At 40.5% G+C, this 17,892-nt stretch overlaps 1 protein-coding gene and 1 long non-coding RNA gene across 2 annotated transcripts in view; one reads left to right on the top strand and one right to left on the bottom strand.

The window, feature by feature from the left end:
- Nucleotides 1-17,268, top strand: part of EBF2 (EBF transcription factor 2) — a 179,761-nt gene extending 162,493 nt beyond the window's left edge. The window contains exon 16 of the mRNA XM_005285174.5: nt 12,524-17,268. Within this exon, the coding sequence (XP_005285231.1) occupies nt 12,524-12,555 (32 nt within the window). The 3' untranslated portion in view covers nt 12,556-17,268. The remainder of the gene's footprint in view (nt 1-12,523) is intronic.
- On the bottom strand, nt 291-7,099 carry LOC135981547 (uncharacterized). Its single transcript, XR_010598614.1, has 4 exons — nt 6,968-7,099; nt 5,833-5,945; nt 3,160-3,263; nt 291-374 (listed from the first exon to the last, which is right to left on the bottom strand). It is a non-coding gene; the product is annotated as an uncharacterized LOC135981547 (long non-coding RNA).
- Nucleotides 17,269-17,892: the final 624 nt, after the last annotated feature.

Below are 17,892 nucleotides of genomic sequence, written 5' to 3' on the forward strand. Positions count from 1 at the left end.
GTGAAGTAATCTGGCTCCTTCAGGGTTCATTAGAGATACCCTAGAAAACACAGCTCTGGGACTTCAGCCATGCCAAGAGTCAGTGGTAATTCCAAAATGAGTCCTACAAAACGCACCTGTTTGGGTGCATTATTAATCCCTACCTAGGCCACAGGGAGTGCACATAAATTTCCTTATTTTATAAAAGAATCACACCCCATATGTGCGTCGGACAAAAATAATTATATTTTTAAAAGCTAACTTATAAAAGTGTGCTGTAGCTGTTCCAAAAAAAAAAAAAAAAATTGCCACTTACCTGAGAGACTTCATGCCTTTAATACAGGTCCATATGAAGTGAGTTAGTTTCAGTGAGATTTCCTGAATGTTGTCTGTGTCTTCAGATAAACAGAAAGAGACCAGTACATTTCATGAAGAGGGAGAAAAGAATACAGAGAAGTTACTTCTCTCCCAATCTGTTTAAAAGGGGGTGAAAGGATTTGAAGAAAATACTTGAACTGTAGGTAAATAAGGCTTTGTCTACATAGAAGTTGTACCCATTTAAAATCAGTGTGTGGGCGCTCTTAAACCAGTTTGAGTGCCTTGTATCAATTTAAGTCACTCTTAAATTGATTTAGCAATATCTACATAAACCACTAGAGAAGCCCTAAGCTGCTTAACTTAGGATGTGAATTTAAATTGATCTAGTTAAATTGGTGCAAACCCTTATGTAGACATTTTTATTTTAGTTTACTTTGAACCTGTTCCCCATAGACTAGAACTTAACTGAAACAACACACGTTTGCACCAGTTTTAGCAAAATCTGTTTTTAAAAAGCCTTAGGACTTGTCTGCACCATAGGGCAGTGCACACTACAGGGGCGTGAATTATAGATCGTGCTAGCGTGTTGCACCCAAGCAGTTCTATGTAGAATTAAAAGGAACCTGGTTCACGTTGACGTAGTCCTGTTTGAAAGGGAACTACACAAGCCCTTTGGTAAACGGCTCCAACTTGTGTTGAGACAAGGCCTCATTTTAGGAAGTCCCCTAGCATGTTGTAAGGTACTCAAAACAGTGATTGTCCCTGCTACGCTAGCCAAAGGAAAGAAGTATATAAAACAAATCAACCACCTCAAGATAGCCAACCTCACTTGGCAACACCACTCTGCATCTACACTAGGTTCTGACTTCTTACAGCTGTGTTACGCTAGTAGGGGTCCACCCCAGGCTGCCTCAAAGTAGCTAACTCAATTTTTACAACACATTTTTTCCTAGTCTAAACATACCCGGTTTGTCTTGTCTATTTAGATTGGACGCTCGGCTACACTTTAGATCAAGGTTCCATTTTTAAATAGTTTACAAAGGGTTGATAAATAGTTAAATCAATTGTTGAGTCAGCAGGTTGCTTATATCCGTCCATAACTCATGTTGCTCAGTGTCTAATCCATCTATTAGCCCTTCATCAGTGGAACCTGTGACCAGCAGCTCTTTGAGGTGGAACTCACTCTCTGTCATGGGTGGTTTCCATGTGCTTTTTGTACAGGTCCCAGTGTGGATGCAGTTATATCAATAAAAGGCACCTTTAAACTGGCATAGCTTATTCCCTTTCCATATGGTAATAACTCTAAGGGTACATCTACACTACAGGGGGGAGTCGATTTAAGATACGCAAATTCAGCTACGTGAATAGCGTAGCTGAATTCGACGTATCGCAGCCGACTTACCCCGTTGTGAGGACGGCGGCAAAATCGACTTCTGCGGCTTTCTGTCGGCGGCGCTTACTACCACCTCCACTGGTGGAGTAAGAGCGCCGATTCGGGGATCGATTGTCGCGTCCCGACGGGACGCGATAAATCGATCCCCGAGAGGTCGATTTCTACCCGCCGATTCAGGCGGGTAGTATAGACCTAGCCTAAGGGGAAAAAACAAATCTTTATACTAATCCAACTGGGTCTACACCAGGGGAGTGTAGCTACAGTTAAAGCAGTAAACTTTTTACATTTAGACAAGCCCTCAGTGTGTGTATGTACAGTGCCTGGCACAAGAGGTCCCTGTAGGCAATACTGTAAATACTAACCTCAAGAAGCATTTTAATTTTTCAGAGAAGGGTAGAAAAGCTACCTCCCAGCAATGAAATGTTAGTGGCTCGCACCCAGGATCCTTAGGCCTGGTCTAGACACAGTTTTTGTATCAATTTAACTATTTATTTAAAACTGATACAGCTTTTAGTGTGGATGCAGTTTTATAAAGGTGCCTGTCTACCTCTATATATCTTTAGTATACTTAAATTGATACTATACTGGTTTCACATCACTACAGCGAAACTAGTACTAAAAATTGCATATAGACCAGCCCTCCGAGGACACTGGCTATGCTGCAATTCAGATTTCTAATCCCCTGCTGTGGCAACACAGTAACACCATTTAGGGACCCTCCTGTTGACTTTTGGGGACTGTCGACACTGTGGGAATGTTCATTTGGAAATTAGGCCATGGGTCCAGATCCTTTTCGAAACACAAGTTGCCCGGAGGCAGGGCTGGCCTAGACTAGGATAAAAGGTATCTTTTTAAAAACACATTAGCTAAAATGTTTAGTGCATTCTAAAACCCTAGTGTAGACAGGGCAAGTTGGAATCTAAGATGTTGGGTTCACATCCACCAGTTAACACATGTTCTAAAAATGTACATTTTATTGGAGCATGGCAATGCTCTTAGTAAAGCCTGATCTAACCCACTTCGTAATCAATGGCATTCTTTCCATTAGCAACTTCAGTGGATTTTGAATCATGCTCATGGAAATGAAGTATATAGCCTAGCAATGAAAGCACAGGCCAAAGAGTCAGATGTAGGTTCTATTCCCAGCTCTGATATTGGGCAAATTATTTGACCTTGTATCCCTCTCAGTTTCCCCATCTGTAAAATAGGGATAATACTTACATTCCTCACAAGGCTTTTTGTGAGCCTTAATTTAGGGCTTGTCTAGACAGGAGCTATTCCTGATTAACTCTCTGTGCGCATGTTCTTATTCCAGAATTAGTGTCCACACCAGAAGTTAGTCAGGAATAGCTACTGCGCTTTAAATTCACACCCTGCTTTAATCGCAATTAACTTCTCCGTGTAGACAAAGCCTTAGTGTTTGTAATGCACCCACTAGTGCAGATCCACCCTACCTGTCAGCTAAATACCTTTGAGAATCTGAACCTTAGTCTTGCCACTGGTAGAGTTTACAGCAGTGTTTGCAACGGTGGGAAATGTTTGCCAAAATCCCCTTGCGATCCTCAGATGGAAGCTGCCAGAGAAGACAAAGTATTGTTTTATAAAGCAGATGTAGAAAGCATGCCATACCTTAAGGAGTGAGGTTAGATAGCAATCCCACGTGCCTCTTGTACAACACAAAGCTGAGAGCCAACCCACCCAAGCCATGCGGGGATACCCTCAGATAACCCCATCCTGTGCCATGTGTTCCTGCTTACATCTTTCCATCTGCTACACATTCCCATTATATAACAGGACACGATGGGGTGGAACAAGCAGCAGTCCATCGTGAACACCATCCAATTCTATACACACTCCAAATTGATAGCAGGCGAGCCCGCGCTGAACAATTGCATGCTGATTTCATGTCATACGTCAAGCCCGTTTAAAAACGGCATAGGGAAGATATAACGTGACGTGACATGAGATGGCATGATGAGTGCACTATGCCTAATCATCTCATCGCAGATGTAAGGCAGCTGATAGGAAAGCAAGCAAATTGGAAACTGCTGGAATGCTGACTGCCTAGATTACTATTGGCCAGCTCAGGACATTTCAATAGAAAAATAATGCAAGGAACGGGAAGCAACCCTCAGAAGGTCAGTGGTTCAGTTAACCTGCAGGACCCTAGCCAATCCAAAGGGAATTAAAGTCTTGTCTACACTTTGGAATATCCCCAACTCAGCCACCAGCATAGCTGCAGAGAGTCTCAAAGGCCACAGAAAGGCTTTGGGGGGTGGCACCCATTGGGGCTGACCCCAGCTTGAAGATGAAGTGATTTGTTCAGGGTTGCAGAGCTGGGAACAGAACTCAAGTCCCCTGATTCCACATCCAGTGCCCTATCCTTTTCCAGGTTTGCCCTCGGGGCTCAGCAGTGATGCAGCTACCCAGATTGTAAGCTCTTTGTTTGCACAGTGTCTAACACATGAGTGACCTGGCAGAGGCTTCTAGACACTACCACAAGTATACACATCAGGCTGACTTATCCCTGAGCATAGACAATGCCTTAAGCATGTTACAGGTTACCTGGAGAGGATTTTTTTTTTTAAATTGGGTTTGTTCTCATTTCAGGCTGTCTAAACATCATAAGATTTTTGTCAAAAATGCTATTTTCTGCATGTTATTTACATTTGAAATATAGAGGGCTTTTTCCCCCCAGTTTCTTGGTTGTAGAGAGAAGTATTGGGAAATCACACTTCAGAACAGGGGGTCTTTTTTCCCAAGGGCTGTTTAGCCATTGAAATGTTAAAGTTTTTAAACAGTTTTCATAAAAAGATTCCTCCTCTCTTTACTGTTGCTCAGTTTCACTCTCTGAGATGGTCAATTTCACTAGTTCGCCAGGTGCCTTACAATCATCCAAACCTCCATTTCTAGTGTAAAATACAAACAGGTTTTTTTTTATCTATTTTTAATAGGAAAACATATTTCAGGCCCTATTCATCACACACCATAAAGAGAGGGAGGGCGGGAAGGTCTCAGTGTCCAACTTTTTTTTGATGCTCAGCTGTAAAGGTATGTCTACACAACAATCAGGAGGGGTGGTAACAGCACTGAAGCCATAGCCCAAGTACAAGCCCATCTGAAGCCTGGCTGCATACTCAGGTGGCTAGACCATGCTGCTGTGGCTTCACTGCTATTTTTATCAAAGCTAGGTGAGGTGTGCCTATATGTGCTGCCATCACACTTCCCAATTGCAGTGTAGACATACCCTAAAAGACCATCAATTTCTTAGGGCTGGATGATGTACTTTGCAGGAAGATGGGAAGCGACTTGGGATTCACGAGCAAAAGTTAGTCTTTACCAACCCTAAATTCCCTCCTCCACGCCTGACCTGGTCAGGAGAATGACAGGTCCCAAGAAGACAAGCTCTAGGGTTGAGTCCTGAGTGGCTGCAGAAGAGGAAAGATAAGGAACAGAGACCTAATCTACACACACACCTTTGCATCGGTTTAGTTAAACTGTTGCAAATCCTGGTGTGGACACTCTTAAAAGTAATTTATTTTGGTTTAGTAGAAGGTCATTCCTAATTGATTTAGGCTTATTGCAGTTTAGCTTTTCTTCAACTGCAATAAGAGTGTCCACGCAGCTTTTTGCACCAGTTTAACAAACTTGGGTTGTTGTTTTTTTTTTAAAAACCACACCTTTATTAATCTGGTGCAGATTTCCATGTAGACAAGCCAAGTTAATGTATTTCTCCTTCTTCCCTTAGGATTCCAGGGGCTTGTCTAATCTGGAAAAATGTGTGGTGATTTAAAACACCACTTAGCAGCTAGTGTAGACAAAGACAGAGCTATTTACAAATGTGTTAGCTGGTCAGTTAGCACGCACACCTATAGTGGAATACACCTGAGCAATCACTTGAAGAAGAAAATTGGGTTTTTGACATTTTTCCAAAACAGCGTCTGCTTTCCAGGGAAAATTTCAGCTTCATTTTGACAAACCAAAACTCCCTACAATGTAAAGGTTTTAGTCATTTTCCCTTTGGAAATGCCATCACAATGCCTCATGCCCCCCATCACCTCTATGGGCCAGACTCCCCAGCTGAACTACATCTCCCATGCTGCACCAGGCTGCCTACATTGTAATCCATAATGCTTTCCTACCTTAACCTCGGCAGTCTAATGCCTATTACAGAGTGGCAGCTGGTGTAACTCATTGGTGTTCTGTGTGGTCCCCTTCTTCTAGCCTTATCACTTGATTAGTTACACAAGGCAGCCTGCAGCAATTAAAGGAGGGAGAAAATTTAATTGGCACAATTGTTTTTATAAAAAAGCAAAAACAAACAAACCCACATTTCAATTTAATACAAACATCTTCATGGTTGTAACACAGAGACTTAAACTTAGCATTCGCCATCCATCATCCCATCTGTATTCCTGGCAGCTATAGCAAGCTCTCTGTTTTTCATACTGAAACCCATTAGTGAGGCCACAGCTGATCAAGTACAGGCGTTCTGGGCTACAGTCAGCCATGGAGGCCCTGTGGAGTAGAGTGTGGACTCTGCCAATATACAGAGAAATGTTATTTCCACCCTCCCCAACCCTCACATTCTGATTTGGTGGGGAATGCAATTTTCTGTCCATGTGAAACTACCATAAGTTCACTCACATGTGCAGGAGTGAATGCTGTGTTTTGCTAGAAGGCAGTGCCACATATCCCTGACACATGCTGGACAAACAGAAGCCAACAGGGCCACATCTTATATTACCCGCATTCTAGTCAACATCCTTCCCTCAGATCATAGCATATTCTCCACTCAGCCATCAAGTGCTTAAACAATTTGCCCGGTTGGGGCTTATTTCCCACACAACTTTTACCATATGCAAGTGAGAGGCTACGTTGGTCCTTTTGTTACAGCAGAAGATTAGGAGCTGCATCCTAATGCCACTTACAGAGCAACAGCATTTCATTTTCTTTGGCAAAGTTGAAGGGGTTTTGAAAATGTAAAACCCTAGACAGCTTTCATTCTATGACAAAAGGAGGAAAAACTAAAAAACTCAAAATATTTGGTTGTGATGAAAAACTGGAAAAATCTTACACACACACAACCCTGAAAGTTGCCTTAAAAAAAGTTTTGAATGAAAAATTTCAGCTGAGTCTATTAAGAGCCAATGGGCTGATTGTCAGAGATGCTGCAGCTTCCATTGACATCAGCTTGAATTGTGATCTGCCCACAAAAACAAGGCCCAATAGTTTTAGAGTTAAACCCTCTTATCAGCATGTAAGCCAACAACTTACTTGAATTCCTTGGGGGTTGGAAGTGCTGTAGCTTACCACTCTGAATAGCCAGCCGCCGTTGAAATGGAAGCTACCGTCCTCTCACTTCCATGAAACAACATGATGGAAAAGGCAACTGATGATGCATGTCTACTTGTTCCAGACGAAGCTAAGTGTAATTGCAAAAATCAATTCTAATTTTTTTTTCAATGATTAAGCCAGACACATTTTAATTTGACAAACATGTTTGACTTCTTATCCCAAAACAGTGATTGCATTGTCACCACATTTGTTTAATTCTAATTCAAGAGATCTTTGAAAAATATCAACCCTACTCATATTTAAATTACAGCTTTTGTTGTTTCATAGCTAGGATGCAAAACCTGAGGTTTATATATAAGTAAAAGACAAGGCCTTTGCTAGAGGGAAACAAACAAAGAGGTGGCAGTGTAGGGAGTTAGATATCTTCCCTTTCCCTTTACTAAGAACTTGTTAGACCTTGGACTGCTTAGGTCAGGCTATGGTGAAACTTCTTACATTGGCCAGGCAGCCTTATCAAAAAATTACCATGGTAACTGCAAAAAAGGCTGGGGCGGGATGTAAAAAAAAGCATTTCATATTTAAATAAGAGTAAATGTATATATAACATCCAAAAAACTGAGTTAGTAGAACGTTAAAGTTGCAAAATCAAGTACCCAAAAATTAAGACGTGCCAGAATTAAAGTTGCCTGGGCAACCTGTCAAGATCCCCAGCCTCTCTCTGTCCTCCACCCACCTGCCGCTACCCAGCAGCATCCCCCACACATCCCAGGTCTTGTCCCCCTTGTCTCTGATTTTTATAGGTGATGAGCCTATAACTCTCATTGAGTTAACTGAGTGCTTAGCACTTCTGAAATACCATGCCCATGAAATGAGTCTCTATACACATGGCTACACACACACACTTACACTTACTTTCAGATGCCTAGAGATTGTGGGTGCCTAACTTGATATATCTTATGGGTCAGTTTTTCAGAAAGGGCTCAACACCTGTCCCTTTAAAGGGGTTTCAAGTTGGCCACCTAAAAATCACCAGTTGTTTTTGAAAATCTGGTTCACTGCATGTGAGGTTACATTACTATAATACCCTGCCTCTTTAAAATTCTTCCTAGCCAGCTAGGTGAATTCCATGAGTAACACTGAGTTCTTTTCCCTACAAGGCAGGAAGAAATTTAAAGGGTCCATTGCTGTGTAGTGTCTATTATTATTATAAATTACACACACCAAAGAAGCCTATCACCATAGCATCTGGGTGTTATTTGTGTTTGATATATATATAAAATTCTCCAACCTTGTGACAATTTTAATCAAGTGTTTCAGTTGATAATTGCAAACTGTCAAGGCTAATACAATAAGGCTCATCTCTAATTCTTTTTCCATTTCCCTCCAAGAAATAAAAAAAACCCTCTGGGATAATGACTGTGCTTTCTATATTCCCAACCCATCAGGGAGTGTCCTGCATTGAACCACCTTTATTGAAAAGTTACATCGATTCAATATATAGTAATACAGGCAAAAATAATTACAGCTTTGCTAGCAGTGTAAGACCTTAATCCAAACCTCACAAACATTCAATAAAAAGTGGTACAGGCTGGGAAATAGGCTTTTGACAGCACAACCCCAAAGGGAAGTGGGGGGGAAGAGGGTGGGGCAGAGGAAAGAGCAGCAGATCCAAGCCGTTTACATGAGCTGTGGGAAGAAGTGTGTGCACATGGGGTGGGGGGGAGGTGTAGAAAATATTCTTTAATCTACTTACTCATTGCCACAGGAACAGCTGGAGGTGCAGTATTCAGATGGCAGTGTCAGGGGTGATTAGAGCTCAGCCCAGCACTAGGAGAAATGAGTCTAATTGGTATCGCTGCCTTTTTTATCTGTAAGAATATCAGCCCAATCCACTGGACTGTACGGCCTCTCTTTTTTTAAATTAAAACAGTAATGAATTTAGTCAACATAATCATTCGGACAACTCTCCCACCTTAAAAAGAATCCAGGGCCTGGTTCCCACCCAAAGTTGCATCAGTTTAACTAAACCAGCAAAGCTTTGTCTACAGCCCCTCTTACATTAGTTTAACCAGTGCCACTTGTGTGTGCAGACATGCCCCAGCTGTGTTTCTTTTCTCTACAGGAGGAGGAGAAGGGACTTATTAATGCACAGGGAAGCACACTGTCTGGAGTCTGTTTCAAGCTGTGGCACTAACCATCCTTTGGCAGCCCATAGAACAAGGATCACACCACCTTTTTTGGGGTGGGAAATATCTTAACACATCATGAGCATTAACAGAAATGGTCACTTCACCTTTTAGTGGCTTGGTCTCCCTTACTGTAATGTAGGAATAAAACTACCTACCTACATGACTTGTAAATTGCTTTTAAGATCCTTGCATGAAAAATGCTAAGGAATTCTTAGAGACGCAAGGTGGGGAGATCATGTCTTTTATTGGACCAACTTGTGGATCCATAGGTCCTACAGATGCCTGTCACAATATGTGGTGGACCACCTCTATTGCACTGAATGCCCAGTCACAGCGATGTGGGAGAAACCAGACAATCATGACACTCTCATGTGAACTCACGCAAAAAAATGATGAAAGGCAAAAACACCCTATCGCTCATGAGTGAACATTTTTCACAAAACAATCACTCCATATGTGACCTCTCAGTCCTTGTCCTCAAAGGAAACCTGCACAACACCTACCCAAAGAAAGAGCCTGGGAGCATAAATTCATAACTTTATTCAGACGATTTTTAGTGTCTTGCAAAGACACTGGATTTATGGCTTATTATAACAATCTATAACCCACTATCTCCTCTTTTTTTTGTCCTGTGACTGCAGAGGTGTTAACGGGCCATTTCACCTTGAATGGTCTCTTAGAATGTTTGTTAATTGCTTACACTAACCAAACTGTTCCACCTTGTATTTAGCTGTGACACACTGAGAACTTACAGCAGCATAGCTACCATGGTCAAGGGTGTGAAAAATTCACATGCCTGACCAATGTAGTTAAGCTGACCTAACCCCCCTAACCCCCAGCATAGACAGCACTAGGTCAGGGAGGTGGATTACCTGCACTGACAGGAGATCCCCTCCCATTGGCCTAAGTAGGGTCTACGTTGAAGTGCTACAGCTGCAGTGGTGGAGCTCTGTGGCATAGATAAGCCCTTAAGCGCCACAGCAGTGCAGGTATAGCACCGCTGTAGTGGTTTACCTGTAGACATACCCAGAGTACATTTCCCAGACCTGAAGAAGAATTCTATGTAGCTAGAAAGCTTCTCTCTCTTACCAACAGAAGTTGGTCCAGTAAAAGATATTACGTCACCCACTTGTCTCATTAATATCCTGGGACGAAGATGGCTACAACAGCACTGCAAACAAGGAATTCTTAGGCAAGTTTAAAAAAAAAAAAAAAAAGATTTCACTCAGCACCGACAATTAATCTAGACTGGTCAGTTTCACTCTCTCTTTCTGGCTCTGTGCCCTAAAATTGCAGGGTAGCTTTATTCCTCATCATCATTTCTGAACACAAAAACATTTATTTACATATAATGCTAAATGATCCCAGTTGTGGGCCAGATCGCCAGCTGCTTAAAATCAAGGTAGCTCCACTAAACAAAAAATGGAGTTATGCCAGCTGAAGATCTGACCCTATTCCTGCAGTTTACTTTAACACAAACATAAGGGTGAAATTCAAGGCTTTGCAAAGACAGGACTTTAAGTACATGAATAATCTGACTGATTTCAATCGGCATAAATCTTTGTAGGATTAGGGCTTTACACTGAAACCAGGTCCCTTTGAAAATATGACCTACTAGCTTTTGTTTTAAATATATATAAACAAAACAAAAAACTTACCCAATGAAGCCTTTGGGAACAGTCCCAATTCCGGGCAGCTTAAAATACTCCGGTTGTCTGTTAGGAAAGATACAGCTGCAATTAAAGCCAGTGAGAGTGACTAGTAAATAATTTACATGTGTCCAATGTTCTGGGAATGTGCCCGGTAAACTACAGCAATTCAGAGAAAGGGGGTAAACCAAGTGAAAGAGAGGCTGGGGTGTAATTTCTACGGAAGCTAAATGAACAAAACCCGGTTCTGGTCACTCTCAGATGAATTGGGAAATGCAACCCTTGGCCCAGATCCTGTAAGTGCTTGGCTCCCATTTGATTCCATGTTACCACTGCCCAGTCACAGCCTAACCATTTCTGCAAGTGAGACATTTAAAGCTGGGGAGTTGGGGAAGGAGAATGGAGGACCCAAGCAGAGTTTTGACCCCCAAAAAGAGAGAAGCGCCAGACATTACGGAACTCTACTAAGGACATTGAGTACTTTTTGTGTAAAACCAGTAGCAGATACTACGGTGATGGGCTGCAGTATAAAACTCTAACATAGATGGATGACCTCCCTCTCAATAAGCCAATATTCATTCCTAAGCATCATCATCGGACTAGGCACCCTTAAAAGGAAATCATTTTTTTTTAAGTAAGCAGTTTATACAGCACTAATTCAAAATAAATAATTAAAGTCAAGGCATGAGAACTCATTCTCTGCCTCACTAGGGTTTAGGGGGGAGATGGGGAGTTATCTTTAGTGTAGTGCAGAGGAAAGGAGCTGGATTGACAGCCCTGGAGACAAAACCTTGTGACTCATGCACAGAAGGAAAACAGGATGGGAAGTGGCAGTGCAAACTTCCTCCAAGTTACCCTACTATGATGTGTGACCCCCATTCTGGAGGGGCCACCTCTTGGGAGCTGGAAGCGGGGTTGTTTTCATGTGTAGTCCACCTTTGGCCACTCTGCTGTGACTGCTCACCCAGGGACCTGGTGGTCGTGGTATGTTTTGACACTGGAGCCTACATTTTGAGAAGTGATTAGTGATTTCGGGGCCCCAACTTCAGACCCCCGAAAGGGGGCTGATTTTCAGGGAGTGCTGAGCACCCACCCTATGAAAATCAGGCCATTTGAAGGCATCTCAAGCTGGGCACGGTGCTGAAGCCACCAACTCATTTCATTTAGCCAACAAGCAACATCAGAAGGCAAGAACTTTTGGAGGAGTTTATTCTAAACGAGTGGTTCATTCGTCACTTGTGGCAAGCTGGTTGGGTCACATGATGCTAGCTCCTCTTTTCAAGCTGCTAACTGGCGCTAAAAGAAGCTGAAGGGTCAGTGCGGGCCTTGGGCACTGGTGCACCTCAGTCCCTCCTATTCTCTGCCTATGGCACATAATAGTTTAGTCTCCTGTGGGCTGCAATACTTGGGTCTAATTTCAATTGTTGGGTTTAGTGTGCGGGTGCTGGGTGGGGTTGATGGCCTGTGATACACAGGAGATTGGATGCGATGATCTGGTGGTCCCTCCTGGCCTTAAACTCTATGACTAATAAACTTGCCTAGTATTACTTTTCCACAGATAGTTGCCATGGGGATATTTGATCACAGGTGGGAGAGGAAGCGGCTCACATGTCAATTTCTCTATTAAGGCATGGCTCACTATTTTGCATTCATAAAAGAGCCGCCAAAGTTTCAACCTTGTCAATCTTCATTTTCAGCCATGACTGGTCTTGTCGTTCCCCCGATGTAAAAGAAGAGGACGTTTTGCTTTTGTTTTGTTTTTCATTTTTTCTTTTACAGCACAAAACTACTTATTGTGATGGACCACTAAAAAGAAAAAAAAAAAAAAGCACTACAAGCTCTTTTTTGGGGGGGAAGCCACGCCCGGAAAAAATAAAAAGGAAGAACTGCTACAAATCAGACAAGATAGGAGTCTGGATCTTTTACGTGTTCCATGTTTCTTATGTAGCCATGTCAACTCCTAAAACATTGCAAACAAAGAATCAGCCAAGAGCCAGGATGGACAGCGGTTGGCATGATGGGGTCAGAAACACAAGGTCTTTTTTGACGGACACGAAACCTTCCTAATGTTTGTAAAATATGAAAAGGAAAAAAAATTGGCAAATGATTCAAGCTTGATATTTTGGATACTATTTGTTTTACTTTGTAGGGGAAAAAAGTTGAAGTTTCTATTTTCTATGGAGCCTTTCAGATACCAATTTAGTTTATGCAGAAAAACAAACAAACAACAAAACAGGGTACCAGCATGGAAGAATTTCTAGGACAAATTGACATGAATGATGGAACTTTTGGTGTATGTGTGTGTTTACTTATAGTTTAACCTCTTTAAAAAAATGTAAGATGTTTTACAATTATTTAAATAAACTTGTAACTTATTGTATGTAGAGGTAGCAATTAAGACCTTTTTTGGACTTTTTCCTCCTGTTGTACAATGAAGAAAAAAGATGCAAAAATGTAGTGACAAGTTTAAGAGACGTACTATTATTGCTGCCGTTGCTACTTCTCTCCCTCGCCCTCTGTTGAACTATGTGCAAGGATGTATAGGATTCTTTCCGATTAACTCATCACAAACTTTTATACACATTACAGTATATATATATAAACCAGTAGTTAATGTAAGAATTTTATCCACATCTTTTCCCTCCTTCGCCATCTTTTGCTTCACTTAAGATTTTCAGGTACTGGGATAAGGTGGTTAGTTTCAAAGACCCTATTGGTAAATGAATGGCTTCTAAGGGCATGTCTACACTTACCTCCGGAGCAATCGATCCAGCAGGGGTCGATTTATCGTGTCTAGTGAAGACGCGATAAATCGGCCGCCGAGCGCTCTCCCGTCGACTCCAGTATTCCACCGGAGTGAGAAGCGTAGGCAGAGTTGATGGGGGGAGTGTCAGCAGTCGACCTACCGCAGTGAAGATACTGCGATGAGTAGATCTAAGTACATCGACTTCAGCTACGTTATTCACATAGCTGAAGTTGCGTAACTTAGATCGATCCCTCACAGTGTAGACCAGGCCTCAGTGTTTGAACAAATCAGGTTTTCATGTGATGATGAGTTTATTTTTCAAATTCTCACATGGACAGGAGGGGGGATCGGAAAGTTCTCTAAATGATTGTTTTCCATGAAGTTATGGTAGACTTACAAAATAGGATTACATTTTATATTAAGGGTGCAGTCATAAAGGGTTATGTAATAACAATAATAATTAATAATACCACCTAACTCTGATATAGCACTTTTCATCAGTAAATTGGAAAATGCTTCATAGTCTTTAATGTACTTAATGATTAATACATTTCAGTAAATGGTCATTCAATGGTTGTGCAATCCAATAGGTTATTTTTGCCATCTTCCACTGATGTTCTTATAACTAGAGCTAGCAGTAGTCAAACAATGCTAAGTATTTTTAATAGAAAGAAAAACCCACCAAATTTGTTTGGTTCAAAATTTTCAGCATTTCAACAAAGAAACAAAAAAGAAAAATTTTACTTGTTTCTTTTTCCATTTTCTGTTTCAAAATGGAAAAAAAGAAGAAAGGAAGCACAAGGGGAGGGGGAAAAGCCACACCAATGAGTGTTTTGGTTTCCTGATGAAAAATGAAAAAACAGTCATGAAAATTTCCATTTAGTTGAAGAGACATTTTTCATAGAAAGGTTTTCAACCAGCTCTTCTTATAAATATCTCTAACACACACTACATATGGTTGTAACATTCTTATAACATCTATTAAGAATTTATTTAACTATTTATAAATGCACCCTTAAGATAAAGCAACACCCAACATCCAATTTGCCCATTCGCCAAGGAGAATCATTGTGTTTGATGGGTGAGTAAATTATTAGTTTATTCTGTGATCATGGTAGAAAGGGAGTGAGTCAACATTCATGACACTTTGGCAGTGCTGAACTAATGTGTATTTCTATTTTGGGAGTGGATTAGTAATAGGGTATAAAGCCTCAAATCTAGCCCAGGTTATTTGTGACTGAAAGCTGCTGTGTCCCCTGACTTCATAGATCTTCGTCTAGCCTCTAGTGGACAGATGTTTCCATCTCAAGAACCAGCATTATAGGACCATATCCTTACAAGCAGACACCTGGGTAACTTTACTGATGTAAATAATCCCAATGGAGACAATGGGATGGATTAGTTACCGCTCTGATCCTGCATTGTGCTGCACCAGAGTTGAACCTGTGTGAGGCTCCGTCTTCAAGGGGTGTAGTGCAGGATCAGGGCTTATGTGAGATATTTTACTGAATGTGCCCAAGTGTTTGCAGGATCTGGCTCTTAATTAGCTCCCAGTTTAGCAGAGAGGCCAAGGAAACTCAAATGATCCCTGTGGGACAGAACTGGGAGGCAGGGGAGGGAGACGCTTGTGTTGCTGCTGACCATGCTGTGGCTGTTTGATAGATGATCAGTTAGGTGCTTTTTTCACTGGCATGAAATCCACTTTGAAAAGGGATTTATTTGCTTTTAAAATCAACGCCCCAATTTAAAGAGCAGCGTAAGTGGCAATTAAGTGTATCCTCCAGGAAAGAATTGGTTGGGGATATTTGGTGTTCCAGGAGCAGAATCATGAGTATGGAGTTAACCAAAGTCTTTAGTTAGACTAGATAAAATGTCTGAATTCCAGAAAAGATAAAATAAGATAACTTACCATTAACTGTGGTTGTGAGAATTAATGCCTCTGCAGATCTTTTGTGCGCCCTTAGCAACATCTGGGAGTGAACAGGTGACTCTTCTTGAAACCAAATGATCTGCAGAAGAAGGTGAAAGGACCTTATGTGGTAAGGAGTCTTGAGTGAAAGTCTGTACTCTTATAAATTCACTGAGATTCACCCTCAATCTGACTAGCCTGGTGACTGTTATATAGCACAAATAATCTAATAATGTTTATATACTCAGAGATATCAGTATCATAATGAGACTAGAAGGCTACAAATTGATGTTTGAGGCTCCCTTGTATATACAGAAAATTTGCATTAGGGGCTATAAGAACTGGAGTCAAGACTCCCATTGACTTCAGTGAATCAGGCCCTACACATTGCCAAGAGATGGATGAAACTCATGGGGGTATTTTTCACCCCTCACTGTCCACCTGTCATTCTGGGCCTCTCCCATAAATGCTGAAGTGTCTCATTTTGTCCATTTGCTCCATAAAGTGCATAAAGATGCATGTCCCTGTTTTCGCCTCTCCAACAATTCCCATTGGTTACCTTCAAATATTGGTATCTCTGCTGTCAAAAGGAGACAGAGCTAGTCTTAAAACTTTTGTGCACAAAGAAAATCCTGGATATGGATTTCTAGACCATATGCTGGGAAGCAGCTGCTTGCTAGTTAGAGCTATTGAAATTTTGTAATTACATAATTTCATCTGTTGCTCAAAACTTTTCATTGGAAACATTTCTTGAAAATACTAGCCTGCTAATTGTTCAAAATGTGTTTTTTTGATTGGTCATCTTAGACATATTGAAAAAAATCCTGCCAATTTTGAAAAGAGAAAAAAAAAATTAGACCATTTAAACAAACGTTTCTAAAATTTTCAAAATTCCTGTGGCATTTTTAAAAAAAGTTATTTTGATGGACTCTATTTGCTAGTCACGTGCTACTTGGAAAGTCAGGAGTACAATTTAGACCTAAAGAAAACCTCCCTAGAAGACTCTCTCAAGTACCTAGAGAAAGAGAAATATGAATGTAGCTGCCCACAAAATGAACAAAAAGGATGTCTTAGCTTGATTTGACCTGACCAAAAGTAATGAAATTAACATAGCCATGATTTAGAATATGAATTTTGCTCATGCATGGAAAGCATCTTGTTCAACTTGTTGGCAGCTTTATGTGGAAAAACATGTGTAAATAAAAACAACCAGAATTCCTTGATCACAAAACAAGGACTTTGGCAGTGGCAAAAAATAAAAAAAATAATGTGTAAATTGGTGTGTAAGGATTTTTTTTTTTTAAAAAGGAATAAACTAATCAGTCCTTTTTTTAGTCATTGCTGTTTAAGAATTCTCTACCAAGTTTCCTTTTTGACACTAGAAAGACAAGTGTTGCGATAGGTAGTTACAAATTTTATCATAACTTTGAAAGAGTATGTTTTATTTCATTATTTATCTTGTTATAGCATCTTTATTCTCCCTATTTCTTTGCACATTTTCAATATGCATGGTTTTAAAAGACCGTTCGCTCCCTTTTGTAAAATAATTTCTTCCAATTGTATAGTTCATTTATTTTTGTTTTTTGTTTTTTTGCTTTGTCAGTTATTATATACGGTATGAAGTTGCTATGCACAGAGCTTTTTGTAAAGATAGCTTTTTTTGTTTACTGTTTTTAATGGTCCTACTTATTGAAGAATATCTTGTTTGTAAAATGAATATGTCTACTTCAGTTTTAAACTTTAAATTATCCTAACAAAAAAAAATAAAATTTTTGTACTGTAAAAAAGAATGGTCTGAAAGTTTCTGAAGGTCAAATAGCCTTTATTATGTATTTCTTCTTATCTTTGTGGCTCTATCTAGGTACTTCTGGGGCAAAAGATGCTAATTTTTAAACAGCACATATAATTGACGATTACAACAGGTTACCAAGGGAGGTGGGAAATTTGCCATCATGTGAAGTCTTTAAATCAACACTAGATGTTTTTCTAAAAGAAAGGTTCAACCCCAAGTTTTGGGGCTAGATGCAGAAATCTTTGACAGACTACATGACCGTCATGACCACTTCTAGCCTTTACGTTTATTGGTGCTGTTTTAGAAATGGGATAATATTTCCTTTTATTGGGAGAGAGGGGTCAAACTTCAAAAACATTCAAATATTTGACTAGCCATAGAAATCTACAAACGAAAACTCGTTTCCAAGTAGCTGGATAGGGTTTTAATGATTATCTATTAAGGGACAGATTTCAATTAGAGGCATAGAGGGTTTTTGTTTGTTTTCTCTCCTTGTCCTTTTGAGCTGGCAAGTAGCAAGTCATTGACTATAGCTGATCAAATAGGAAAAAAAACCATGAACATTTTCCCATTAAAAATAAAAGTGCTGAGTCTGGTTTGATATGACTCCTGGGTCATA

The sequence above is a fragment of the Chrysemys picta genome, chromosome 2, assembly GCF_011386835.1.
Source record: "Chrysemys picta bellii isolate R12L10 chromosome 2, ASM1138683v2, whole genome shotgun sequence".
NCBI lineage: Eukaryota > Metazoa > Chordata > Testudines > Emydidae > Chrysemys > Chrysemys picta.